Genomic DNA, 26,090 nt, shown 5'->3' with positions numbered 1-26,090 from the left:
TCATGGTGAGCCCCACTCAGTGCTGGCTGTGGTGCTTTCTCTGCTGTCTTTAGTCTGCCCTGTCCCTATGCCCCCTTTCATTCCAGCTTGGTTCCCTTGAAATAGTTTCTCTCTCCTATCACAACACCCATTGGCTCCTTCTTGATCCATCTTCCCAATCACCATCCCCAGGTTCTCCTCACCGGTGATCAGCAAAGGTCTCTGCACCCTCTCGGTTGAGTGTTCCTGCTGTGGCAAACATGATGGTGGTGTCGAGGTCAGCAATAATGCCAGACACTGCACTGGCTGCCGTGATGCAAGCTTGCGTGCCACGGTTTCCAGCTTGAAGTGCGGCCAGGACATGGGAGACCTGGAGGTGTTGGGGAAAAGGGGGGACATTGTCATCTGGTTTCTGATGGGCAGCATGCTTAGCGTGGCGGCTAAGGGGTGTTAAGGAAGTGAACACAGAGCCTGTGGGGGTTACCTTCTCAGACACACGCCGGGCACACTCCATCAGTTCTTTCCTGGTGTAGGCATCACTGGGGCTACACTGCAGGGCACCTGCCTTTGTGACCAAGGCCGCACAGCCATGGCCCAGCTCCTGCACACGGTGCTTGATGTGGGCACCAATCTGTAAGCACACAGAAGAGGAGATATACAGGGAATGCAGGGGTATCTCTTGGAGGTTATGAAGTCACTGGGCAGGTCATCTAAAACACTGAGAAATTCATATGGAAGTAAAAAGGGGCACAGGAAAACATATAGGTACTTGGTGGGGTCATAGAACAGCCACAACACAGGGCACAGAAGCTATGTTTGAGGTTTTTTTTTTTTTGTGAGGTAATCGGGGTTAAGTGACTTGCCCAAGGTCACACAGCTAGTAAGTGTCAAGTGTTTGGTCTGAGGCCGGATTTGAACTCAGGTCCTCCTGACTTCAGGGCCAGTGCTTTATCCACTGCGCCACCTAGCTGCCCCTTGTTTGAGGTTTTGAAAAAAAAAAAAAAAAACAAAAAAACCAAACCAAACCAAAAAACACAAACCAAACCCAAACAACCCATGACCTGGATATATTACCCTGTAGACAGAAAATCCTTACATGGGAAAATGTACTATGCTCAAAGGCACACATATGAATGCAGAGTTCAGTATTAAATGTGGATAGCAGATGGGGAAGATGAGAATGATGAGACGGAGGGACTGTGAGTCCAAGCTAACTGAACGTTAGGTAACAGTAATGACTCACATTTCTGCAGCATTTGTTACTGCTTACCAAGAGCTTTCCTCCCAATAATCCTTTGAGGTAGGTAGTGAAAGGGTTACTCCTCTCATGTCACAGAGTAAGCAGAGATCAGAGAGGTTATGTGATTTGCACAGTCTTGTTGTTGTTTAGTCACGTCTGACCGTTCCTGACCCCATTTGGGGTTTTCTTGGCAAAGATACTGGAGTGGTTTGATATTTCCTTCTCCAGCTCATTTTACAGATGAGGTAACTGAGGCAAACAGGGTTAAGTGATTTGCCCACGGTCACATAGCTAGTAAGTGTCTGAGGCTGGATCTGAACTCAGGTTCTCCTGACTCCAGGGTCAGCACTCCATCCACTGTGCCACCTAACTGCCACAGTCACATGCCACTAAGTGTCAGGGTTGGGATTCCAATCCATGTCTCCCAAGCCCAGAACTCTTCCAGCTGCATCATACTGATAAAAGGAGATGGTGTGTCGGAAGACAGGCAATGTGCAGCCACCAGCAGCGCTGGTGCAACAGGGATTAGACCAAGAAACTTCCACGGGTGCTCAGAGGCTCCTAGAGAGAGCTTAGTAAGACTGAGAATAGAAGCAAGCACAAATACGAGATGGATTTCTTGGGGAACAAGGGAGAGAACGCCCAGGGCTCAGAAAGGCATGGGAAAATGTAAATGTTGGAACAGGGACTCAGAATCAAGAAATCTAAGTGAGATGGGTCCCAAGCTAGAACAGGCTGGACTGTCTCCAGTTTGTCTCAGTGACTGATGACCCAAGGAGTTTGTGTGTGTCCAGATCATTCCTTACTTGTAGCAAAATGAATTTCTTGTTGCCTTGACGCTGATTGACCTGGGAGTATTTAGTCCCCAGAAAAGCGATGGGACTACGCTTCAGAAGGGAGACTCAGGTCCTTGGATGGTAGCCAAGAAGGGACGGAGGGAGCCCCGTTTGCTACTCTGGCCTAAGGAGGGGGGTGGGAGTGGGAGAGGAGGCACATGGGGGGAGCATCACACTATTATCACACAGGAGGCTCATGACAGGTGGACACAAAGTGGGTAACATGACAGGGTTTCACAGGCTGGGGTCACAGAGGAGAGGGACCGCCACTCAGGGTCCCAGTTATCTGTTACCTCCTCGTTTTCAGCAGCCATGGCTGCAGGCTTGGCTTGTAGGGCGAGGCGGCCATAATCACTGGTCAGCTGGTTGGCCAGAGGGCCGAGCTCCTCTGGGTTGGTACTTGACTTGGTCACCTGGGAAGAGGGTAGAGGAGTTCATAGCAAGACACGTTCTTCCCTGCCCCTCCCCAGGCTCACCCCATAGTGTCTCCTGCACTCACCATGTCCTGTACGTTGACTGCAATAGCTTTGGCCGTCCGTACCATGGTCGTCTGGTAGTCCACAAAGGAACCATCTGGCTCTCCCATCGGTCCCTCGTCGAGCTGGGACAGGGGAGGGACGGAGAAAGGAGAGTTCAGAGCTTGCCTCTGGCTGAGCCAATAAACTAGCCCAGCCCAGGGTGGGTGTCCTATACCCCACTAATGTGAGCACCTGGTTGATTGCCTGCGTGATGGAATCCACCATGCCCCCCACCACACCGGCTGCGCTGGCTGCCTCATTGAGTGTGGCCGTCAGGTCTTCCACGGCTTCTGTCACCATTTGCACAGCCTCTTCCAGAGCCTCCTGAGTGTGGGCTGCTTGCTGTTTGGGGATGGGAAAGGAGAAAAACAAAGGGGGCAGCAGTGAGAAGAGTCCTTCTTCCACTTCCTTGAGGTCTGTTCTCCCCCCACTCCAATCCCCCTACCTTGGGGTTGCCTCCTGCCTCTTTGGCTGTGTAGAGCAGCTGGAGGGCAGACTCTGCCAGTGTCTTGGTCTGGTCTAACAGTGCCATCTGCTGGGGGTGGCTCAGCGTCTTGGAGGCAGCACCCACAGCAGCCAGGGTGAGCGGTTCGAAATATTGGGCCATCTGGGACACCTGAGGTAGGGTGGGGAGAGGGGTCAGCCTGGACAGGGAAGATCCCAGGAGCCTTCCCTTGAGTGCCCCTCCCCAGGTACCTTGTGTCCCAGCTGGGAGGCCTCAGCACGGGCAGCACTGGCCAGAGGCTCAATGAGGTGAGAGATCTCTTGTACTGCAGTCAGCATCTGAGTGTGCAGGGCCTGGGAGGGAAGGGCCCAGCAGCGTTAGCACTTACTACTGACCCAGGACAGGGAGACAGAGGGATGACCCTGGCCTCTAAGGGTGATGGATGGAGAGAGCCGAGGGCTGAGCCAAGGAAGGAGACTTAAGACTGGTTTCTTGGAGGGTCTTGTCCCTTGACCCCTAGGTCTATACTGACCTCTCCTACCCTCCCCCTAAATTGGACTCAGCCCCTCATTTTGTCACCTCCTCCAGCCTTCCAACCCTCTCTCCTCTGTGTGCTATCGTGCTTCCTGACACCATAATCCGTCTTACCTCTTGGGAGATGCCCTCTCGAGGCGCAAGCTGCTGGCTGACTGCAGCAAGGGAGGCCTGGTCCAGATCACGAAGACAACTATTCAGGGCTGCAATGGCCGCCTCACACTCCCGCTGACCTGGAGCCTTGTCCCTGGGAAGGCCACATCCTCTTAAGTCACGTCACCCCCCCCCATCTCCACATCCACCCAACAGGTCACTGTGTTCTTAGGGGCACCAATGAGGCACCTCCTCCTGCCCCCACTGTGATCCTACCTCATACTGGTGATGAGTTTCTTGATGGAGTCTGAGACTGTACGAGAGTGTCCAGCCAGCACTGACCAGCGAGGGGGGTCTCGGGGATTGACTGCTAGGGCCCGGGCCGTCTGAATCAGTCCCCCGGCACTCTCTAACATAGTTTTAGCTGAGACCACTATGGGCTCCATGGCAGCTCGACCCTAAGAGGAAGGAGCAGGTGGTTGGAGAGCTGTCCCATGGAAAGGGGAAGACCACTCTGCTCAGGCAAAGAGGGAGGGTCACCTGCCCAGGCCCTCACCCCCCTGCCCCTCCCCTCCCGGCTTCTTCCTCCCTTACCTCAGGGCTGATTTGGGCAGGAATGCTAGAGAACTCAGGGTTAGCTGCAAAGGCACTCAGGTTGTCCACGGCCTCCAGCAGAGGGGCAGTGGCTGCTCGGCACTGGGCACGATTCTCCTCCGTGAAAGCCCCATCCAGTGCCTGAGGGTTGGGGAGGCAGAGTTTGGGGCATTAGAAACGGGGTGTGTAAGTCTATAATCTCCCCCATCTTAGACTCTGAGACAGGTGGGTCTGTGAGAAGGGAAGTTAGGGAAAACAGCACAGGTACTCTGGATCTGATGACAAACAGTATATAGGAAGTAGAGGCAGAGAAAGGAGACTGGGTGGGGACCAAGGGAGGAGACTGGGAGGGAGTACGGCCAGGAAAACCTTGATGGTCTTGACAAGGTTGGCAGTGCTGTTGGCCACCTCCTTGGCTGACTGGACAAACTGTCGTTTGGCTGTAGGGTTGGCTGTGCGGGAAGAGGCCAGACGGCAGCTGTTACACAGTGCAGAGGTGTGTTTAGCCACAATGGTGGCTGCGGAGAGCACCTGGGGACACAGACGCCCATGGAGAAAGCATAATGAATCATAGGATCACAGAGTTCAAAGCTGGATGAGACCCTGGAAAGGTCCACCCCCTTCAGTTTATAAAGGAGGAAACTGAGCTTTCAGAACTAAGATGACTTGCCCAAGGTCTCACAGTTAGGAGGGCAGGAATTGGAACCTGCGTCCTCTTTCCTCTTTATGAGAGGATAGAAGAGCCACCAGTAACAGGAACCTAAACACCCCTCCTCTGTTATGGTGGAAGATTAGGACAGACAACACAGACAGACACTAATCGGGAGGCACTGTGATTGGAAGGGGGCAGAGGCTGTTGTCTCTTTATTGGCTTTTCTTCCTCCCTGGTACCCTGTGCATTCCTTGGCTCGCCCTGTGCTGGGCTACTCTTTGTATGGCCTATCGTCCTTAGGGCCCACATACCCCTTCCTGTCTGCCAACCACCAGCCTCCTTCCCAAGTTACCTGGGCCTGGGTGCAGCCTGGCTCCCCTAGACTCTGACAAGCCATCTGAATTGCCTGGTTGGCTCTGGCAAACTGGGTGGGCTCCACTAGCCCCTGTTGTCCTGCTTGGCTATTGGGGTCCGAGATGCCAACCAAGTATGCGGCCTGGGGGCAGAAAGGCAAAGAAGGGTCAGAGATGATGAGTGGAGAACAAAAGGATGAGCGGGAGGGACTGGAGTGAAGGATAAGGGTCAGCTAACGGAGTGTCTTTGGTGCTCTCTTCAAAGGGACTTTCCTAGCAGCTCTGAGATTCCAGGAGCAGGAGGGATGAGCGACTTGGCTACAGAAGCAAATCTTCTGCCCCAAAGTGAAGCAGCCCTGATGCCAAGAGTGCCAAAGGAAAATCCAGAGGGAAGCATGTCACTATCTTTCACACTAAGCCCGTGCTGGGGACATCAAGGCCAGGCAGTGACTGGTAAGAGTGGAAATGTAATGAAGAAGCTACTGCACTTCAAACCAATCTATATTATATCCATTTAAATTCGCCATGCAAATGTTAACCAGAGACGGTTTACGTTGTCAACTCTTACTGCTGAAACTTCATTGAAGAGTTTCATTTTGATAGACTAGACGGTCTGTGAGTCTATGAGCTCCAGGTTATCTTAGTGGGTAGGAGTCTTCTGGTCCAAATAGACTGACCCAAGAGGGTGCTAGTACTTTGGGGTGGATACAGAGCTTCTCTAGTCCACCCTTCCTGTGATGGCTGGAGAGCACGTCAGGGTTTTCCGTCAGGCCCTCAGGCTCTGGGGCTGGGGGGGAATTCAGGGTAGCAGGCTGGGCAGGAGGGAGCTTGGCCAGGCTTTAGGAGCCCACGTGGCCAGGGCAGGGGAGCTTACCTGAGCAGCTGCCTCCGTGAAGCCACAGAGGGCTTTGGAGGCTGTGCGAATGGCCTCTCCAAACTCAGGCAGGTTGCTGTTCTTGGCATTTTGGGAAATTCCAGTCATGGCCTCACCCAAGACCTAGTGAACATATATCAGATCCAACCTTTAGAGAGTAGAATAGGTAGGTCCCAACTCCTGGCCCATTCCTTCTCTTGGGTCCCTTCCCACATACCTTCGAGTTCTCCATGACGCTGTCTAGGCAGCCAAAGTAGGACATGTCATTAATGGGCTGGGCTGGGTTTTCCAGGAGCTCTCGTACAGTCTAGGGTGGGATAGGGAGAGAAACCGGGGCATGTGAAAGCCTTAACTTCTTTGATTTGTCCCTCACCTCATTTCCAGCTTACCTCATGAATATTCTCAACTCCCTTTATCCCAAAAGACACCCCTCCCTCCACACTCACCGGTAGAGTCCTTACCTCCAGCTCTCGAAGGGCATTGTCACACTCTTTCTGGCCCGGTGCCTGCTGGGTACACATGGTGATGAGCTGGTTGATGCTATCCGTGACAGCTCTTGGATGTGGAGAGGCAAATACAGAGGTCATTCCTGTAACTCCCCAACCCAGGAATTCCTCCCTCACCTCCACCTGATTCATGCCTTTTACTTTTTATACTGTATGAACCAAGACTTCTCCTGTGAATCTACCTTACTCCTTTGCCCATCCCAAGGGACAAGGCTGGGTCTGATCTCCTCTCAAGACTTGTCCTGTCTTTCCATCAGACTTTAGCTAGATGTAGACTTCTCTGACCTATCACCACACATACACATTCCAGCACTGAGCCTACCCCCCTCTGTTCATTCTTCCTCACCGGGCAGCTGCAGCCAGCTGACTCTTAAGGTTGGGGGCAGCAGGGTCTGTAGATAAGGCCTTGGCTGCCAGCAGGAGTTTGCTCGATGACATGGAAATGCCCTTCAGGTTGGACACCACTTGGGCTTGGTCCTCTTGGCTCTGTCCAAGGATTGAAAGAGAAGGAGAAGTGTCACATGTCTTCTGGTCCTATCTCTTTCCTTGGGGGGACATGTATGAGTGTGTAAGAGATATATAGGGGGTTTGGGTTTCTTGGGAAAGTGAGGGCACAGGTATATAAGGCTGGGGGAGCAGCAATCTGTCTCCCACGGGTGCTTCTTCTATTTAGACATTTCTCTCCCCAACCTATGGTCAACCAGATGTCCTCTGTATCCCAGAAGAAACTGTGGTGCCACAGTCCTTGTATTCTCTTTTCCATACCGGAGCCTGTCCAGCCATCTCCACGCCTGCCTCCAAGAAGGTGTTGAAGTCCTGTCCAAAGCGGCCAGAGGCTCGAGCCAGATCCTGGGGGGTCCCCCTGGAGGCCTGTACCAACTCCGTGGCTGCTTGGTTCAATCCGGCAGCTGCTTCATTCAGTCTGCTCTGAGCCTCTTGAAACGTCCCAGTGCTTGGTGGAAGCTGGGGGGGACACAAAGAATGTCAAAGGGGTAGTTGGGGAATGAAGAGTGGGTAGAGGGAAGGTGAACTAGGGAAGTCTAACGAGAGAACTTGAGGAAAATGAGGGTAGAAATGGAGGGCAAAGGATGATTGCATTTTATTCGAGTTGGGGAAAGCTGGAGAGAGATGAAATGGGGGCAGAAGTGAGAGGTGGATGCCCTGGGGAGGTAAAGGAGCCTCGGTGTGACAGAGGCTTGGGGTCTGTCAGCCTCTCTGCTCTCCCACCCAATTCCCCTCCTCACCGAGTCGCTCAGCAGGCGCTTGCTGGCATCTCCAACAGCTCTCAGGGCATTGTCCACATCACGCTGGCCTGGCAGGCAGCTGACACATCGGTTCAGAGCCTGGGTCACTGCTTTTGCCACCTGAAGGAGAGATGGTTAATATTACAGCAATACCCCAGTGACTCTTCTACTCTGCACAGAAGAGGGGCGGTCAATAGCTCCATCATTCCTGATGGTAGAGCAGGTGAGGGGCATCTATAGAAAGAGAAATTTTAGTTAAGCATTACTCCATAGCCTTTAGACATAGTTTAACAAAGACCAACAATGTGGACAAACAGGAGTCAGAGAAGCAGCTCGTCAGGCACAGGGACCAGCTGCTCCTCACTACATAGAGTTGAGGAATTGTCCACTGGTCCATCTGTCTATGAGTTGAGTCATGGGGGAAGCAGGGGCTGGAGATGCTTCTATTCTCAAAATGACAGGCCAGTATATCTGTGTTTAGGGAGGGAGTTGGCCAGTGACTTATGGGGAAGGCTGCCCTCTCCTTCTTCCCTACCCTCTCCCTGAGGCTGACCTGCGCTAATCGCTGCTGGCTCTCAGGGTCCCCAGGCCGGCCGGCTGCCTTCTTGGCCTCATCGATCAGGCTGCTGGCCTTATCGAGGACATCGCTGGCTGTGTCAAGCACCGCTGCCTGGACTGCAGGTTCTGATGTCAGGGCTGCCACACCTCTCGCCGCTTGGGCCAAAGAGCGTAGTCCTCCTGCCACGTCGCGTGCTGCTATGCCTGAAGGGAGAGGACCCCCAGACCTGTGCCAGGGCCCCTGCTTCTCCCTGTGCTCCTCGCTGACCCACTCTCATACACCCATATGACTCTTATTTTCTCTCCCACCACCACTTCCCTGACCACATCTGCACACATACCTGCGTAGTTCTCATTGCCCTGGGCCACCTCTCCCAGCAGCTGGGCAATGGAGGAGCTCACAGCCTTGGTGCTGTTCCCCAGGTCCTGTGCACATTTCTCCATCTGGAAGAGAGAGATTGAAAGGACTCAGGGGGCCTCTATGGTCTCCAAGGCAAGGGGAACTGGAGTCACCTGGGGGTGGGGGAAGGTCAAGGGAGTTGGAAATATGATCTAAAAGATTTGAGGGGAAATTGGGGTACAACCTGAGAATCTGGGGCTGGAAGTACAATTTAGTTTATGATGTACTAGTCCTCACCGTCTCCCCAGGCAGGGGTTTGAGTTTGCCGTCTCTAGCTGCTGCCTTTATTTCTTGCAGGTCACGCTCCAGGCTCTGAACTAGGCTCAACGCAGAGTCCATTTCCAGGGGACCACATGCCTCCTGAGCCTATAAAGGGAGGGGCTCTGGGTGAAGGGGGTGCTACTATGGGGGTGAGACTGTCAGGCACCAGGGAAGATCCCCAATGAAGCTTCAGAATCCTGCTCCCCCTGCCCCCATCCTTGCAGTGGATCCTCTTCACTCTCTCCCCTCACTGAAGCCTCTGGGTTCCCAGCTTTCTCTACTTTGTATCCTGTATCTTCCTAACATCACCACCCGAGTCTCCTCTATTCCCTCGTCCAGCATGCACGATGTCCCAACCCCTGTCATACCTTCTGGGCAGCGGTGCGGAGCTCAGCCAGGGCAGTGCCAAGGGTCTTGGCACACTGACTCAGCTGCATGGCCGATGCCTGGTCCTGAATTGTGGGGACTGAAGCCTTTGCTGCTGATACCATCTTTCCTCCAGGCTGTAGGGGAAGAAATAGGGATGACACAATGGGACTGAAGATACCATCCTTCTGAAGGGTGGAGGAGGCAGCAAGGACAACATCCTCATGGAGGACAGCGCCTAGAGTGAGGATGCTGTCCTTCTCTGGGGTAGAGGGACAGTATTTTCTAATGGGCAAACACACAGACAGAATGAGCTTTGAATTTCCTTAAAGGAAAGTCAGTTTTCTGAAGGAGGCATATCAGGGATGATCTTAAAGATGTTTTGGTCCCAGGGAGACTAGTTTTAAAAGGGGTCTGAAGTGGCAAGAGGATGGCATAGCATGGCACAACAGGGAAAGGATTCCATACCTGTAGGAAGCTCTGGCTGGCAGCAATGAGGGCAAGTTGGGCACTGGGGCTGTCAGGCTGGGCTTGGCTTCCTCGGACACCCTGCACCAGCAGTGGGATCTGTTCCGCCACAGCCTGGGGGGCACAAGAGAATTTCATTAATCTATTCCCCACTGAATGGGGCAGGGTCAGGAGACTACCCTAGCCCCCTCATTAGATGTGGGGTATGGGGAAACTGCCCTCAGCCCTTTTGCATACACCCTCCTCCCCAAGGCTTCCTGTGGTCTCACCTTGCAGCTCTGGACTAGCAGAGGCTGGGGGCCTGCGGGGGCCTTGGGAGCAGTAGCTGCATGCTGAGCAGCTGCAATGGTCTGGGTAGCTGAGGCCGCAGCCTGTTTGGCTGCGTGCTATGGGAAGAAAGCAGTCAGGACTAGTCTCCTTTCATTAGTCTTGCTTTTGACCCACCGATCCCACAATGTCCCCTTCCCTCACTTCGGGACCCCTGCTTGGTCTCTCCAAGCACTCCACACCTTCCTCTCTGCTGACTCTTCCTTTGGCCCCATTCTTTTTCTTCTGCTCATGATTTCTCTCTCCCCTATCTCTCATGCCCAAGCCTTCCTCTCCTCCCGTTTCCACAGTTCCTCTTTTATGTCCCTGCGTCTTCCCCCACCCCCACTGACCTCCAGCCGCTGCACAAGCTTCTTCTTGATGGCGTTCTGGGCGGCGGCATTGGTTGCCATGCGCAGGCCCTCTGCTGCCTCCCGTAGCCGCTGCTGTTGCTCCTCGCTGTCAGGGTGGGCAGCTGCCCCCTGAGATTTACGGATAAATGGACAGATTATCTCCATCACCCTGTGCTAGTAATGTCTCTCTGACCATCCATGTCACTACCCCGTTTCAAAACCTGTCTCCTCCATGAAGTCTTTCCTGATTGACCCCACCTCAATCTACCATCCCCTTAGTTGGCATCCCTTGAAAAAAGGCGTTGGGTACCCTGCCTGCTTTGGCAAGAGAAGAAGGAACCAGGAAACCCAAGGAGACTAAGATTTTCTGTGTAATTTGAACAAATCCGATATCAATCCCTAGTAACTATAACGATCTGACTTTGTCACCTTTGGGTCCCACTGTCTTCCATAAAAAGCTTCCTCTAGGGGAAGGGGGGAGTGATAGAAGGGAGGGCACATTAGGGGAAGGGGTATTCAGAATGCATGCCATCTTGGGATGGGGGAGGGGTGAGATGGGGAGAAAATATGGAACTCAAAACCTTGTGGAAATGAATATTGAAAACTAAAAATAAATACAATTTAAAAAAAAAAAATCACCAAAAAAAAAAGCTTCTTCTAGAGAATCTACAAAAAGATAGAAGGAGTGTATAGGATGCAATCCCCACTTCCCCAAAGAAAGTGAAAATGAATCCAGCTTTGCAATGCCCCAGGTTCCCCCCAACCTCCCACCTGGGGCAACCAAGCACGTAGCACTGGGTAGAGTTTTGTCAGGACATGTCCTAAGATGACCTTCCTATGTGAAATGGGAAGGTATTGAGAAAGAGACATTTCCTGTAAATGAATCTTATTTATAAAATCTCAGAATGGCACAGCTAAAACAGCCCTGAGAGGTAACCCATTTCAAAACTTCAGACCTAATTCAGATGTTTTATCTTATAAATGAAGAAAATTAAGGTCACATAGTAGAAGAGCCAGCACTGGAAACAGTGTCCTGACCTTCAGTTTTGTATGGCTTGCATTACACCACGATGCTTCCCTGTACCTATGGTCCTGTGTCTCTGCTCCATACAGGGGTCCTGGATGTGAAAAATGGTGGGGGCGAAGGGTGTGGTGTTTGTGCGTGTGTGTGTGTGTGTCCAGTCACAATCATTATTGGGTACTGAGTGGCACAAAGAGATCAGTCAAGTGAGGCAGCCAAGAGAGGATGTGAGAGAGGTTAGGCCTACCTCCATTTACAGTCTAATGAATAAAAGGAATCACTCCAACAATGAAACTTCTTGTAATTTTATAGTAACTTTTACCTCGTTCGTTATTTTTTTACCTCACACTTATTTCCCATTAACCCCTTTAAGGTTCCCTTACTCTAATTCCCCGCTCCATTTTCCTGTCTTGACTTATTGGGAGTAAAAACCCTTAGAAAATCATGAAAACACCATGTGCCTATTTTAAAGATAGGGGTAGGAAAGAAGCTGAGAGACACGTTCTTATTCTACAATGGGCATAACAGAGAAACCCAAGATCAGGAACCAGGGGAGGTGGTGGCTAAGAAAAATGCAGACAGGCCAGCCCAGGAAGGAGGAAAAAAAGTGTGACTGGGAGTCAGACTAGTGCTAAAAGTGTCCTGGGGGGTTGCCGCTGTCTGAAATAGGTGACCTCTCACAGCTCTTCCAGCTCTGCCATTCTAAGATTTTATAAATGAGATTCATTTACATTTCAGGAAATGTGTCTTACCTTCCCATTTCACATAGGAAGGTCATCTTAGGACAAAGGTTTCCCGGTGAGAATTTGTGAAACCTTTGTAAACTTTCCCTTTCTTTTTTTGTTTGTTTGTTTTACCTATTCCCATAATCCTCTAGGAAAGGCATTCCCTAAGGCCACCACGTGATGATTTTTCTTTTTTGGCCACAACTCATTAAACTGTTTACTTATGCATGGAGGAGGCAGTTAGGTAGCTCAATGGACAGACTGCTGGGCCTGGAAGACCTGAGTTCAAATGTAACCTCAGACACTAGCTATGTGACCTGGGCAAGTTACTTAACCCTGTGTGCTTCAGTTTGCTCATCTGTAAAACGAGCTGGAGAAGGAAATGGCAAACTACTCTAATATCTTTGCTAAGAAAACCCCACAGACAGTATGGTCCACCGGGTCATGAAAAATTGGACATGACTGAACACCTAAACAATAACTCATGCATGGAAGGGTTATAATCTGTACTGGCAGAAAGAGTGTTCCCTGAGTTTTTAAGTACTAAAGTGAGTATTCTCTTGTTAGGGACAGAGACAGATTTCATTGGTACAGAGATCTCCTAGGTGAGCAAACTCCCTCTACCAATAGGCAGCACCACCTCTGCAACTCATAGTCTTAAAGAGCTGCCTGGAAGGTTAAGTCTCCCTCTTCCCCCACATTTAAAATGAGCACTTTTTACTTCCTTCATATTGCTTTCTAAATGTGGTGTAGCAGAATAAGCCCTAGGCTCCTCACACTATTTTGGCAGGCCCACTTACTCTTAATCTCTCTGTGCCTCTGTAAAACGAGGACAATGATCTCTGCATTCCCTTCCTGGGCTGTAATGGGGGAAGCAGTCCTTGAAGATTGAAGTGCTATGCATGGGAAGGCCCGTCTCCCCTAGACCTGAGGGCTAGGGCCCTGGCTCGAGGTTGTCTTTCCTAGCAGGCCCACCTCAGATCAAGGGCTGCCTCTCTTCTGTCCCCTATTTTCCTCCTGGGCCTGGATAGGGATCTGCCTACAGGAAGTGACTGGCTCAATGGAGCTTCCTGTTAGAATCCTAAAGCAATACCTTGGCAGCTTCTACCATCTTCGCTGTGGCATCAGCCAGGATTTTGGCTGCACTGAGCAGCTTTCGTGAATTTTCCAGGTCACTCTCTCCCTCAGCATCAGCCTTGATGGCATTGACCAGGTCAGAAGTTGCTTGGGCCAGAATTCGGGCTTGTCGAACCATCTCTCCTGAAAGGGTCAGGGATGTGGTTCAACATGGGGAGGCTGGAGCCAAGGGGACAAAGGGAGAAAAGGACTTTCTGAGAAGGTACAGGGGAGAGAAACTGAGAGATTTGTTCTTGTAAGTGGCCTTCCTGGGGCCATTTTCCCCTCAAGTTTGGGATCTTGGAACAGGTTGGAAAGACCTGAAATCCATTTCATGAGGAAGAGGGAATCTCAGTTGGCTCAGGGGTGGGGCATGGAATGTATCTGGAACTCTCCAGGGCAGATACCAAAGGAAAAGTCGCAGGATTATAGATTTAAAGCTGAGAAAGACCTAAGAGGCAAACTAATCCAGTCTCTCCATTCTATAAAAATGGCAGGCAGTCCCTCTCACACTGGGGAGAAGTATAGTCTCTGAGGGACTGTATGGGAACATTGTGGGGATGGGGTGGAGTGAAAGGAGAGAGGGATCTCACTAAAGACCTTCACAGGGGACCTATTAGGAATAACTAGAGAAAGAAAAGTAAGTGGTTTTCTTAAGGATCTCTGTGTGTGCCTTAAACCAGAGGGGGTCTTACTGGGAATGTCTGGAGAGTATCCTTAGCAGGGATCTTGGGGAAACATGTTTTCTAGTGTTCTATGGAGCAGTCTCTCTCAGGAGAAAAGAGTCTTAAGGAACAGTTACTTCACTCAGTAAAATTCTAAAAATCGAGGTGGGGACATTTTCAAGGACTGTCCTCACCAGCATCACCCATGGAACTAAAGATGTTCTCCGTGACAGTGAGGATGGTATCTGTGGCTTGGTCGTAGCGTCCAGCAGGGCGCCCTCCTGTGGCGTGGGCTCTTACATGCTGCAGCAGCTCATTCAAGGCCTGGGTTACAGCAGTAGCTGCTGCTCCAACACCCCGAAGCAGTGACCCATCTTCTGTGGCTGCTTGGGATGCTGCCACACAGCCCTCCACCGCCTTAGCCACTAACCTCCCAGCCTCCACCAGCTGCTCCTGGCACACAGGTGAACTGATTGTGGGTGCCACCACCTGCGGACAGATTTGACATCAGGACCACTGGCTGAAGGAAAGCGAACTGTGGAACTGCTAAGGTATATTGGGGAGGGGGGATTGTGGAATGAGGGGAGGGTGGCAGCAGGAAGTTAGGAGGGCCCAGGGAGGCGGTGGGACCATCTGAAAGGATCACAAAGAGAGTGGGATAGGAGGAAGTCACTTAATAGGACTGAGTCCTTGGTATGAGAGTGGGCATTACTACCTACCACATCTTGGAGTTTATTGTGCTCTTTTGGACTCACCTTGGTACAGGCCACAAGTTGGGATGTGGACAGAGCACATTGTGTAGCTGCAGCAATAACCTGGGTCTGCAGCCCTGAGTCCTCTGTCCGTTGGGCAACGCTTTTGGCCTTGAGAACCAATGCAGCTGCAGCACTGGCCACTGCCTTGGCCAGCTGCATCAGCATGTCCTGTGGGGAAACAATAATTGGCGTGGTCCTACCTTGTCCCCTTGACCCATGATTCCAAGGCACCCAAGGTAGAAGTTGATTGATGTCCCTGTTGACCCTGATCACAAGATAGTATGCAGAAACCACCAGCCACCAGCATCCCCTAAAGCAAATCTGAAGCCCTGAGCAGGATAGAACCCATACAAAGAGGAGAGAACCCACACCAAGGAGATAAAAGCTTCTATCATTAGGAGACCCCAAACCAAAGGGAAAGATGTAAGAGGCGGATACACTCGGATAGTAATGGGGGTAGAGACCAGTGTTCTGGGTGTGCAGGGGGTGGAGGGAGGTAGGTGCTCTTGCCTCTAGCCCTTCTTTCACTTCCCTGTCTGAGGGGACAAAGCCCCATTCATTCTCCTCCCTTATCACATTTCTCTTCCTCCTTAATTCCTATGCCTGGTTCCTCTCATCTCCCATTATTCTGTGTCCTTTCCTCCTCCTCACACCAGGAAATGGGCCAGGGGGAGGTGAGGGGGAGGGAGAACATCAGTCGAGTGTATACGGCTCAGGGAGGACAGAGATGAGAAGGCCCAGGCTAGGGGGCCATTACCGTAGGGGGGTCAGGGGGGAATCGAACCCCAGACCCTCTGGGCGCAAACATCTGCATGGGAAATTGGGGAAAAAAGGTCAGCTGGAAAAACAGGTATGGAGGTAGGTTGGGTCTAAAGGGCGGTGGGGGTGGAAGTGGGGTTAAAGCTGTCCCCATAGATGGGGACAAGACAAGAGGATCACAGGTGGGAAGGATAGGGGCCAAATTCATTTGCATTTTAAGGGCTGGATTCTGGGGGCCAGAAAGTAGTATTAGGGTCTCATTCCATCAGAAGCAGGGGTTGGGATTCAGGGACATAGGGGACATTATCCAAATAGGGACTAGGGGTGGTATTCAGAAAGTTTGCTGTAACTTACCTGGAAGTGGGGGTCAGTGTCACTCTCTCCAATTTGCTGCAGAAGTTCTCCACTGGCCTGTCCCACATTCCCAGCAGCCTGCAGCAGGTTCTGACGGGGCTGAGGGAACCAGGCACTGGTCAGATGCCACCCACATTCTGTCCAAACCATGGACACTGGAGCCAGTCCTGTGTCCCATAACCAAAGAGCCCGTTCCGCCTTTCCTCAAAATCTCTAACTCTTATTTAACCACAACAATGGCTAACTAGGTACCAAATACCAATTCAGATATGACCCCAAGCCCATGGCCCGCCTTATGCCACCCAAGCCTTCCAGTCCCTGACCTCAGCACTGGCAGGCTGGGCACTTCGCAGCAGTTCTGACACAGCCCCTGCCAGGCCTTTGGCTGCCTGCAGCAGGGGCCGCCCACTTCCCCCCTCATCTTCCAGCAGAGCAGCTAGCATCTTCACACCACGAGACATCTCAGTCAAGTTGGAGGAGATTGTAGTCACTGCACAGCCCACAGCCGTGTAGTCAGTCTCTGCAGGATCTCCTAGGGGCAGAAAGGAGAAAGTGTAAGGGACAGAGCACTCAGCAAACTCACAAGGAGGGGCTGCAGTTGCAAACACAGTAAAATCTGCCACTCTTCATCCCCAGCTCCCCTCTTCCATACATTCAAGCAGGACTAAAAATCCTTGATCATCACACCTGCGGTCAGATTCACGACGGAGGCAGTGCCAGCTGTGATGGCATCCACTTGAGAGTGGATCTCATGTTTTGACTCATCCATCTTGTTCTTACGCCAGGCCTTGGATGCCTGAGCAAAAGAATGAGAGAAAGAAACACCTCTGGCCCCAAGCTCTACTGCTGGAATTTGAGGGTGCCCACCCTTCTGTCCCCAAGCCCTTCCCCACACTCACAGCATCCTGGCCAAGTGGGGGCAGAGTCTCAAAGTCGTCCAGGGTGGCCTGGGCAGCCTGCACAGCCTGCATGCTGGAGTTGATGGTACCAGTGAGAGCCTGTTGCGCTGAGGTCTAAGAAACAAGAGAAAGGATAGAAGAAAGAGACATGGAAGAAAAGTAAGGGAAGGGAGGAAGGGATGGGGAGAAAGGCCATAAAGAGCACAAAACAGCGATATGGGAAAAAAGTCTGGAGATGTGGTGCTCTTACCAAAGGCGGCATGTGCCCACGGTGCATCTGGCCGCTGGTGATCTGCTGCTGAGCAGGTGGCATGCTGCCCACCTGGAAGTTCTCAGGGCCAGAAGCTCCAGAACGCATGATAGCAGGCAGGGCCACGGAGCCATGCTCTACCCTCCCTACCCGGTTATATTGCTGTTGTAGGACTGTAGACCTGAAATTTGGTGAAGGAAGAGACAATAAACTTTTGACTGACACCTCACGTACTAATGTATGTGGGCAGGAGGCATGACCTAAGAGACTCAGAAAATACTTCTCATCCTTCCAAATTATACTGCTATTATACAACTGATCACTGGAGCGAGGGACTTGAGTGATACAGGGTTCTTAGAGCCTCACCTCTGTCTCTCACTGTTGGTTACACTATCACTAAAGGGCTGAAACTTAGGGAGACAAGTTGGAGATATCTCAGCTAAGATACACAATCTCCCTCCCACCCCTAACCTCAATCACCATATCTTCTCACTATGGCCTGTACCTGTGCCAGAGAGGGCATCATACACCAGGAAGGTGTTGGCTTAAATCACTGCCAAGGGCCTTTCTGACTCCAGCACTACGACTATGCTCCTAGGGACCACCCTTCCTCCAGCAGTTGCAGTCACACCTCTCCCCTAAAAGATGAGGTTTCTCCCCCAAACCTCTCCCCAGTGCATACTTCTTGGGAGACACTGAGTCCTCCAGCATGGTCGACTCTTCATCTCCTTCTAGACCAAAGTGATCCTTGCTCTTCTTCTGCAGGGGAAAGCAGCCCCAGGGAAGAGAAAGGTCAGTTAAAGAAGGGCAAGGGGATGGGGAAGGGAAGCAGGGGCCTTCTTTTCAAACCCCGACCTGTCTGGTTCCCCACGATCTTGGGCTTCTTGCCTTCCAGAAGAAGGTAGAAGATTCAGGTTTGTGGAAGGACGGGTAGGAGGTCCTCACCTTTTTGAGGATAATATCAATATAACCAGCAATGAGCTGAGCAATCTGTTCTCCTTCTGTTGTCTGCACTGAGTAGTAGCCATCCTGGTAATCTCCAAAGTCCTGGGGGCAGAATGTGGATGTTCAGAAGAGGCCCTAGGTATATACAAAGTAGGAGAAGACAGGGTGGGGGGGCTTCTCCAATCCTCCAATCTAGATAGGATGTGCACATTTCTCTTGAGCACTCACTTCCTCATTCTCTTGAACTCATGCATCCACTGTGGGGAATGCTACCTTTCAGCCTAACTGTCCTGTCTCTTGCTGCAGGCGCAAAGGCTGAACTCCATCAACCCATGACCCCTAAGTCTCTTCTCTCCTTTCTGGGGTTATGCTTTCCAGCAGTAATCTACCTGAGATAGGGACAGGCCCAGTTTGGCTATCTTCCTGTTGTTATTCCCAGTCACCCTGGGGCTTACTGCTGTGGGTTCCCACAGATTTCCTCTACCCTTGAAACGCCCCTCACCAGAGTGAAGCTCTTTGGAGAGGCAGCCCAGCGCTTGATATTTGTAAGATTCCACTCCTGGATCACTTCCTTGGTCTTCTCATCCACTCGCATCACACATTCTTTGGTGATACCCAGTAGCCGAGGAACCAGCTTGTTCTTACCCTTCATTTTCTCCTGTCAAGAGTCAGAAGGGCAGGCAAGAGGTCAGATGCCGAGCCATGAAGGAATTCTGAGGTGGAGGCAGAGTGGCAAGAGAATGGGGAGAGAGCAAAGGTGGGGCAGAGTAAAAGGGACAGGCTGTGTGGAGAGCAGGTCTTTGGTGGGTTAGAATTGAAAGGGAGCAAGTAAATGACTGGGAGTTTCCCGAGGGTAAGAAAGGTAAGCAAGAGTGGGAAGTCAGTTGGGCAATGCAAATGGATGTTCAGAACTAACCTTGACCAGGAAGAAGGAAACACCATACGTCTTGAGGGAGCGGGCAAGCTTCACGTAACGCACCTTCGCTTCAATCTCACTCATCTGCCCGCAATTCTTGTGGGCCTAGGGGTATGGGGAAATGAGGGGTGATGGCATAGGGGAGAGTTGGAAGGTTCACAGGGAGGAGTGAAATAAGAGGGAAGGATGTTTTAGGGACAAGGGGAAGGACTGATGGACCAGGGAGAGCCAGGATGGGGAGGATTAGAGGGAGTGAAGACAATGGGATGAAATCAGGGAGTCAGGGAGTGAGAGGTGAAATGGAGACATAAAGGTTGATGCACCAGAAGGGAATGGTCAGGGAGCCTGGGTATGTTATGTGGTGATGGACAGAAAATGTGTGTGGGGGTGTGGTTAAGGAGTGAGGGAAGGGGTTATGCAGGGATAACAGGTAAGAAGGAAACAGTAAACCTGAGGGGACAGAAAGAAGACCTGAATGGGTAGTCTCATGAGGTATTAATTATACCACAACCTTCCACTGGCACAGCGCTTTATACTCTTCAAAGTGCTTTCACTTATATTATCTCTTTTGATCTTTCAACAGCCTCATGTGGGGCAAGTATTATTAACCTCATTTTATAGATGGGAAATTGAGACATAGACAAGTTAAGTACCTAAGATCCCATGGTGGAGCTGGAAGTGGAAGTTTAGGTCTGCTGCCTCCTAAAGCAATGAGGCCCAGAGGCAAGCTCAGTGGAGGGTGGGGGGCAGACTACACCCCTCTTCATAGTCCTCCCCCCTTACCTGGAATATCTTTCGCTCTCCCTTCTGCTTCACATATTCCTTGGGCAAGAAATCTTTCAGGCTACAATAGACAAGGTGGGCGGTAGGTCAGTCAGCAGGAGGGGCAGGGATGGGGCATAAGCCTGTGGACTGGGATCTGTCTGTGCACGGGAGGAAAACACTTTAAGATAGCCTTTCCTTGTGAAGAAACAAGACAGACTGAGCTTGAGGTTCCTGTGAAATATAGCTAAATAAGAGTTGGTCAGTCAATAAACATTTACTAAGCACCTACTACGTGTAGGCACTGTACCAAGTGCTGGGGATACAAAAAAAGGAAGAAGACAGTCCTGGCCCCTCAAGAAGCTTACAATTTTTTTTTTTTTGCTGGTGACAAGGTTGGACTTATGCTTTAGGAAAATCATTTTGGTGTCTGAAAGGAAAACTCTGAACCTTTGTGCAACACCCCAGTTCCCCCAACCATGGTCCACTGTTGTTGTCGGCAACTATGGGCATCTGATTACCACTTCCCCACTCTGAGGTCTCATCATGAAGTGGAGATGACTGAAATTTCGGGAAATCTACGTCAGCAGAATGAAAACTTTGGTGGGTCCTGGGAAGTTGGAAATACTTCAAGGAGGAGCCCTGCAGAGAATTTGTGTGTATTTGTGCTCTAAGGACAAGCCTAGCTAGATTGTAGAAAGCCTCACTGCCAGAGTGTTGGCCACCAAGGGATGAAATTTTAACCACAGCAACTCATTAGCACCGTTTATACCATTAGTGTAAAAAGGGTTACAATCCACATAGGTAGAGGGAACAACCACAACGATTAAATAAGAAATTCTTCAATTATTGTACTTGTGTTATGAATAACTCGTATTATGAAACCAAGATATTTCACAACTTTCTCTGGGCTCATTATTTTTTTCTCATCTGTTTTCAACTGCAATAGCATCCTAATTGCGTATCTTTTGTCAGATCTTTCTGCATCCATCTTCCCTATCGCTAAAGTGATTTTCCTAAAGCACAGGTCTGATCATGTCACCCTATAACTTAGTAAACTCTAGTGTTCCCTACTAGCCTTAGTCTATCTTTGCAGACTTTTTACACATTAGTCCTCTCCTTATCTTCTATGGTTCAGCTAAACAGCCTTCATACTGAGCCTCATACACAGCATCTACCACCTCCCTAACATTGTACTTGGGCTATCCATTATGTCAAGAATTCATTCCCTCCTTACCTCTGCCTCTTGGAATCCCTGATTTCCTTTGGGGTGGCTCAAGTGCCACCTTCTATGTGAGATCTTTCCTTGTGCCTCCGGATGTTATTGCCTCTCCCCTACCCTGTTACCTTGTATCTTTTCTGCATATACCGATACAAGTGCATATTGCCTCTTGTTTGAATGTGAGCTTACTGAGGGCAGGGACTGTTTGTTTTTTATCCCTAGTGCCTATCCCAGTGCGTGCCTAGCATATAAGAAGCATTTAATCAATGCTTGTTGATTGACTGATTCCTTATAGTTACTATAGTTATATTACCTTGAAAGGGTTATAGGTAAGGAAAAGGGGAAGTTATATTTCTCTTCCTTAGAGTTCCTTACAGTTTCCCAAAAGAAACTGTATTTGGAAGCCATTTGTGGTAACAGCTAAGAAGGGAGCAAGAAGGCCAATCCCTGGTCACAAGGGAGAGAAAGAAGAGTCTGAAAGGGAGGCCAAACTATGATTGAGAATCATTCATGGTGGAGAAGGGGGTACCTAACATCAGAGTAGGGAGTACAGGTCACTTACTCAAGGAAGCCAGGCTTATGCTTCTGCTCATTGTGAGGTCCGAATTGAATCTGGCACTGGAAGCCAGCAAACTCACAGGCCTTGTCAAAGGAGACAGGGTGGGAGCCATTCAAGATGTCATCTCGTGCCTGAAGAATACAACAGGGCATTCTGGGAATCTGTTTGGGTCAGAACTACTAGCCTAGAGGACATTAACGTGTCTTCCCTACAAAAGCACCAATCCTATTTTTGCGTTCCCCTTCCCTACCAGCTGTGCCCCCATTTTCACACCTGAACATAGAGGAGATTCAGCTGTACAGGGTCCCGGGAGTCCACATTTTGGTCTGAGTAGAAAAACTTTCTTCGAAGGAGCAATGTTTCATGCTCTTCTACACCTTGTTCCCTCAGTGTCCGCCCATGGTCCAGCCAGTTCACTGGAGCAAAAAGATACCCCCTTTTCAGTAGTGAGACCTACGATAACCATCACAGCTCTCACTGACAGGGTGGCTCCTGAGTGTGGACCCTCCCCTATTGATCCAGTTGTCCCTCTCCCAACTATCTCTAAGTTGCTTTAACCCTTTATTGCTCCAGCTGCCTTTCCTGACCTGTCCAGCTGCCCTCCCCACACTGCTCAAGGAGCTCCTTCCCTGCTGCCCCAGAAGCCGCTCCCCTACCCGTCCCTTTCCTACCTGTCTAGGTGCCCCCCCCCACTCCAGGAGCCCCTCCGTTCCCTACCCTTTCCTTCCCCTACTGCTCACACTCATCATCTGTGTGTAGCTTCTGCTTCAGCTTCTCCATTTTCTTCTCATCTCGCAACAGTGTCTTATCCTTCCGCAGTGTTCCTGTTACCTCCTCTTTTTTCTCTTCCAGGAGCTCCCGAACCAGGGAGTACTCCTCATGGTTAGTGATACCTGGGCAGGGGTGTGTTCGTAGGGGTGAGGGGGTGGCTGCAGGGGTGGCAGGTGGCTGGCTGCCCTTAGTCAGCTTCTTTCCCCTCCCACCCACCCTCTTACCGATACGGGCACAGATAGTCATGAGCATGTCGGTGACCGTCTTAGAGTCGTCCACCATGATGGTCTTCACAGCTCCATCCAGCATTCTGATCTTCAGGGGCCGCTGCTTCTTTCTGTACTCCATAGTATCCTAGGTGGGGCCAGAGAGGAAGGCAGCATCTTAGGCTGGCAGATGGGGTGTTGGGGGGCAAGGAGGAGACAACTTTTTGATTATTTCAGTATCCAAGATGTGAAAGTCGCTTGTACAAAGGGGACCAAAGAGGCAATAAGTGATCACAGATTGAAACAGAGTGAATTCAAAGACAGTTGTGCTCCCCATGTAAGGAAACAGTCAAAGCCTGTCTCTGGTCAGGTTTGCAGTCGTCAGAAGGGGAACTAAAGACAGGGTTGTAGGGTTTCAAAGACAAAGGACTGGAGGTCAGAAATACTCACTCCATTTCGAAGCATGTAGTAATCCAGGGCCTTTCCAGCCTCTAGCCAGATACCCTTTTTGGGGTCATCATCCGACAGAAACAGCCCAAAGTCATTGGCTAGAAGAGAGCATTTGTCAATCCAAGCCAGACTCACCCAGAATTCCCCACCCTTCACCCAATGCCCAAGCTGCTCCTGCAACCCAGAAGGTTCCATGGTTTTACTACAGACCCTTATGGTGGTAGGTTGTGGTTCGTTCCCTGCCGCTAGTAGACATCACAATCCAATACCAGTAACAGAGCAATAGTTAGGGGAAAGAGGGCCCAATCCCTTTCTGCTTAGGGGACTGTATAGGGAAGCCAACTGGAAAGAGACTAGTTGGGTATTATTAGGAGGGGAGCTGTGTAAAGTTGTTCCAGATTCAGCCCAATGTCCCTGCTTTCCCCCATCCAGGGCCTAGACACTCACGAGGGCCAGCTAGTGCTTCTGGGATGCGCTCTCTGATGATTCGGCAAGCATCGTACACCATGGTAGATGGCTCAAACTGCATTGTCTTCACGACATTCCCAATGCTGATTTTCAGCGACAGTGCAACCATGTTGGCGGCTTTTCTTCTTTCTGGCTACACCTGCTGGGTGGCAATGGGACGTCAGTTCCATGGGTAAGGAACTGGGGGATTCTCTCAGAACAGAGAGTTGGAAGGTAGAGAGACAGTGGTAGGAAAGGTGATAGGGCAAAGCAGGGAGGCTGTTTTTTCTAAGAAGACAAAAAAAACATAAATAACCCGAACTCTAAAGAAGAATACCTTAACATGAGCTGTCCCTAGCTCTAAAACACCTCAGAAAGAGAAGACAACCTGGAGTCTGTTGCTCAGTGGTTTTTTTTTTTTTAAATTTATTTTTAAGGGGCAGCTAGGTGGAGCAGTGGATAGAGCACCGGCCCTGAAGACAGGAAGACCTGAGTTCAAATCCGGCCTCATACCAAACACTTGACACTTACTAGCTGTGTGACCCTGGGCAAGTCACTTAACCCCAATGGCCCTCCCCCAAATTATTTTTAGTTTTCAACATTCACTTCCACAAGATTTTGAGTTCCAAATTTTCTCCCCATCTCGTCCCGCCACCTACCCCAAGTCAGTGTCCATTCTGAATACCCCTTCCCCTAATCTGCCCTCCCTTCTATCACTCCCCCACCTTATCCCCTTCCCCTTCTATTTTCCTGTAGGGCAGGATAGATTTCTATACCCCATTACCTGTATATCTTATTTCCCTGTTGCATGTGAAAACAATTTTTAACATTTGTTTTTAAAACTTTGGGTTCCAAATTCCTTCCTCCCTCCCCACCCACCCTCATTGAGAAGGCAATGTTGCTCAGTGTTTTGAGGGGTTAGCCCCAACATCTAGAGTCTTTGGGGGCTTTTCAGCTATTTTTTCCCTCTCCCATTTCTCTCTCTCTCTTTTCGCTTTAGCTTTTGTTCTCCATCTCCTGCCTTTTTTTTCTCTTTCCCCATTTAGTATTTTTCCTTCTTTCCTCCCTTCTATGGAGCTGTAGAGGAGTAGGAAAGTCAGGAAGCTGTCTAGTTCACTCTGTTGGCTTCAGAGATTCATGTTTAAGCCACCCAAGACACATGACTACCTGCCCTGATCCTACCTTTCACCTGACTCTGGTACCCTCATGTTTCCCCCCTCAGCACACTGTCAGCAGAGCACTTCTATCTCTCCCAAATTCCTGATCCAATCTTCTAATGATTTTCTCTTCTCAAAGATCTCAGGATGAGCACTTCTATAGACTCCTGGGGAAGCAAATATGATGTTTGGTTTTTCTGATGTTTAAGACCTTTCCTATAGTTCACTTTGAAACTACCTGCTGTTATAATCTGAACCTCTGTCTTCTACCTAATTTGGTTTCTCCAAACTTTCCTTGAGGACTGATTTTTTTCATTCCTTTCCTCTGTATTCCCCTCTTCCTTGACCTTTTTTCCTTTTTCTAACAGTTTGGACCCAAGCAGGTCAGAGGCAGCAAGTGACAAGTAGCACAGGGCTCTTTTTCATATGGAAGAATCTTCCTGGCAGCCAGTGACATCACCAAATTCTGTGCAGTGATTGGTTATCTCACAGCTAAAGGAGGTGTATCACCAGAGGCTGAAGTAAAAATATCAATTTCCTACTGTCATGACCCCTCCCCAAGGTAAACCAGTTTGCAGGTAGGTGGCTGGGCAAGAAATTGGAGGATGATAGTAGGAGGATCTAGGGGTAGGGAGTTGGGAAGTGGAGTGCTGGTAATGATCTAGGACAGGGAATCATGGAGGAGATGGTCTGAGAGGATAGGTAGTAGGGCAATTTGGGGACATATGATCATGGGGGAAAGGGAGAATTCTGGAGGGAAAACAAATGATTGGGAAGAACTGAGCTTTGGGCTATTGTAGGAAACAGACTGACCAGTGGTTTCTGGAGTATAAATACGCCAGAGGTCCCTGAGAGAAAGCCTTAGCCCTGACCTGTGCCCTCCCTACCTCCCCCCAAGATCCCTTCATCCTGCTTACAGTTCCTTTTCTCCTCCCACCTTCATCACTGGGGTTCCATTCCCTGTATTTGGACCAACCTGGTGGTGGGGATACTGACCACACCGGAGCAATTCAGAGAAGCAGGCAGCTGGCAAAATTCAGGGCAGGACTGGGAAGAACTCATCCTGGCCTGAAAATGTGAACCCTCATGCCCCAATTTCCTCCGGACATACAGACTCCCCATCATTTGGGCAGGAAACCACTGAAACCTCTGGTAAGACTCCGATAAGAGAACTGAGTCATGCTTCCCTCTCTCCCTGCTGAACATGATAAAAGGAGACAATGGAAAGAAAACTGACTAGAGTCAGAGGGCTTGAGTTCCAATCCCACCTCTGATAATTATTATCCATGTGACCTTGAACATGTCACTTAACCTCTTTGGGTGACCTCAGTTTCCTCATGTGTAAAATGAGGTTGAACTAAACAGCCTCTGAGGTCTCTTTCAGCTCTTCATCTATGATCCTATGATGGGGAAAAAGGAAGGGGAATACAACCCTGAGGAGAGGGTCCCTTAAAGATTATATCACGCCCAGAAAGCTACTTCCCATCATCCTTCCCAATCTAGCACCACCCCTTTCTCTCCACTCCCCCCC

General features: G+C 50.3%; 1 protein-coding gene across 7 annotated transcripts in view; it reads right to left on the bottom strand.

Annotated features, from left to right (window-relative positions):
- Positions 1-26,090, bottom strand: part of TLN1 (talin 1) — a 37,135-nt gene that overhangs the window by 5,805 nt on the left and 5,240 nt on the right. For 3 of the 7 annotated variants that reach the window (XM_027839621.1, XM_027839616.1, XM_027839618.1), the window contains exons 2-46: positions 23,403-23,562; positions 22,956-23,053; positions 22,524-22,653; positions 22,269-22,421; positions 21,802-21,944; positions 21,532-21,659; positions 19,769-19,829; positions 18,986-19,090; positions 18,572-18,727; positions 18,070-18,171; positions 17,807-17,883; positions 17,125-17,305; positions 16,875-16,988; positions 16,663-16,771; positions 16,299-16,507; positions 15,976-16,074; positions 15,620-15,670; positions 14,863-15,030; positions 14,302-14,596; positions 13,420-13,586; positions 10,581-10,709; positions 10,191-10,307; positions 9,922-10,035; positions 9,456-9,590; positions 9,064-9,192; positions 8,768-8,870; positions 8,422-8,630; positions 7,869-7,988; positions 7,390-7,587; positions 6,971-7,110; positions 6,580-6,673; positions 6,336-6,425; positions 6,119-6,241; positions 5,244-5,387; positions 4,609-4,770; positions 4,240-4,380; positions 3,922-4,103; positions 3,667-3,799; positions 3,270-3,371; positions 3,019-3,189; positions 2,766-2,915; positions 2,555-2,656; positions 2,349-2,468; positions 464-610; positions 183-349 (exon numbers count right to left, since the gene is read on the bottom strand). In XM_027839621.1, coding sequence (XP_027695422.1) covers positions 183-349; positions 464-610; positions 2,349-2,468; positions 2,555-2,656; positions 2,766-2,915; positions 3,019-3,189; positions 3,270-3,371; positions 3,667-3,799; positions 3,922-4,103; positions 4,240-4,380; positions 4,609-4,770; positions 5,244-5,387; positions 6,119-6,241; positions 6,336-6,425; positions 6,580-6,673; positions 6,971-7,110; positions 7,390-7,587; positions 7,869-7,988; positions 8,422-8,630; positions 8,768-8,870; positions 9,064-9,192; positions 9,456-9,590; positions 9,922-10,035; positions 10,191-10,307; positions 10,581-10,709; positions 13,420-13,586; positions 14,302-14,596; positions 14,863-15,030; positions 15,620-15,670; positions 15,976-16,074; positions 16,299-16,507; positions 16,663-16,771; positions 16,875-16,988; positions 17,125-17,305; positions 17,807-17,883; positions 18,070-18,171; positions 18,572-18,727; positions 18,986-19,090; positions 19,769-19,829; positions 21,532-21,659; positions 21,802-21,944; positions 22,269-22,421; positions 22,524-22,653; positions 22,956-23,053; positions 23,403-23,532 — 6,098 coding nt within the window. In that variant the 5' untranslated portion in view covers positions 23,533-23,562. Of the gene's footprint in view, positions 1-182; positions 350-463; positions 611-2,348; positions 2,469-2,554; positions 2,657-2,765; positions 2,916-3,018; positions 3,190-3,269; positions 3,372-3,666; positions 3,800-3,921; positions 4,104-4,239; positions 4,381-4,608; positions 4,771-5,243; positions 5,388-6,118; positions 6,242-6,335; positions 6,426-6,579; positions 6,674-6,970; positions 7,111-7,389; positions 7,588-7,868; positions 7,989-8,421; positions 8,631-8,767; positions 8,871-9,063; positions 9,193-9,455; positions 9,591-9,921; positions 10,036-10,190; positions 10,308-10,580; positions 10,710-13,419; positions 13,587-14,301; positions 14,597-14,862; positions 15,031-15,619; positions 15,671-15,975; positions 16,075-16,298; positions 16,508-16,662; positions 16,772-16,874; positions 16,989-17,124; positions 17,306-17,806; positions 17,884-18,069; positions 18,172-18,571; positions 18,728-18,985; positions 19,091-19,768; positions 19,830-21,531; positions 21,660-21,801; positions 21,945-22,268; positions 22,422-22,523; positions 22,654-22,955; positions 23,054-23,402; positions 23,566-25,555; positions 25,730-26,090 lie in introns of those variants that run through there. The other 4 variants (XM_027839617.1, XM_027839619.1, XM_027839620.1 and 1 more) reach the window with 3 other exon arrangements.

The sequence above is a fragment of the Vombatus ursinus genome, unplaced genomic scaffold (genome assembly GCF_900497805.2).
Source record: "Vombatus ursinus unplaced genomic scaffold, bare-nosed wombat genome assembly UNPS02014832.1, whole genome shotgun sequence".
In the NCBI taxonomy this organism is placed as follows: domain Eukaryota; kingdom Metazoa; phylum Chordata; class Mammalia; order Diprotodontia; family Vombatidae; genus Vombatus; species Vombatus ursinus.
Note: the sequence above shows the minus strand (reverse complement) of the source record. Positions and strands in the feature narration are given on the sequence as shown.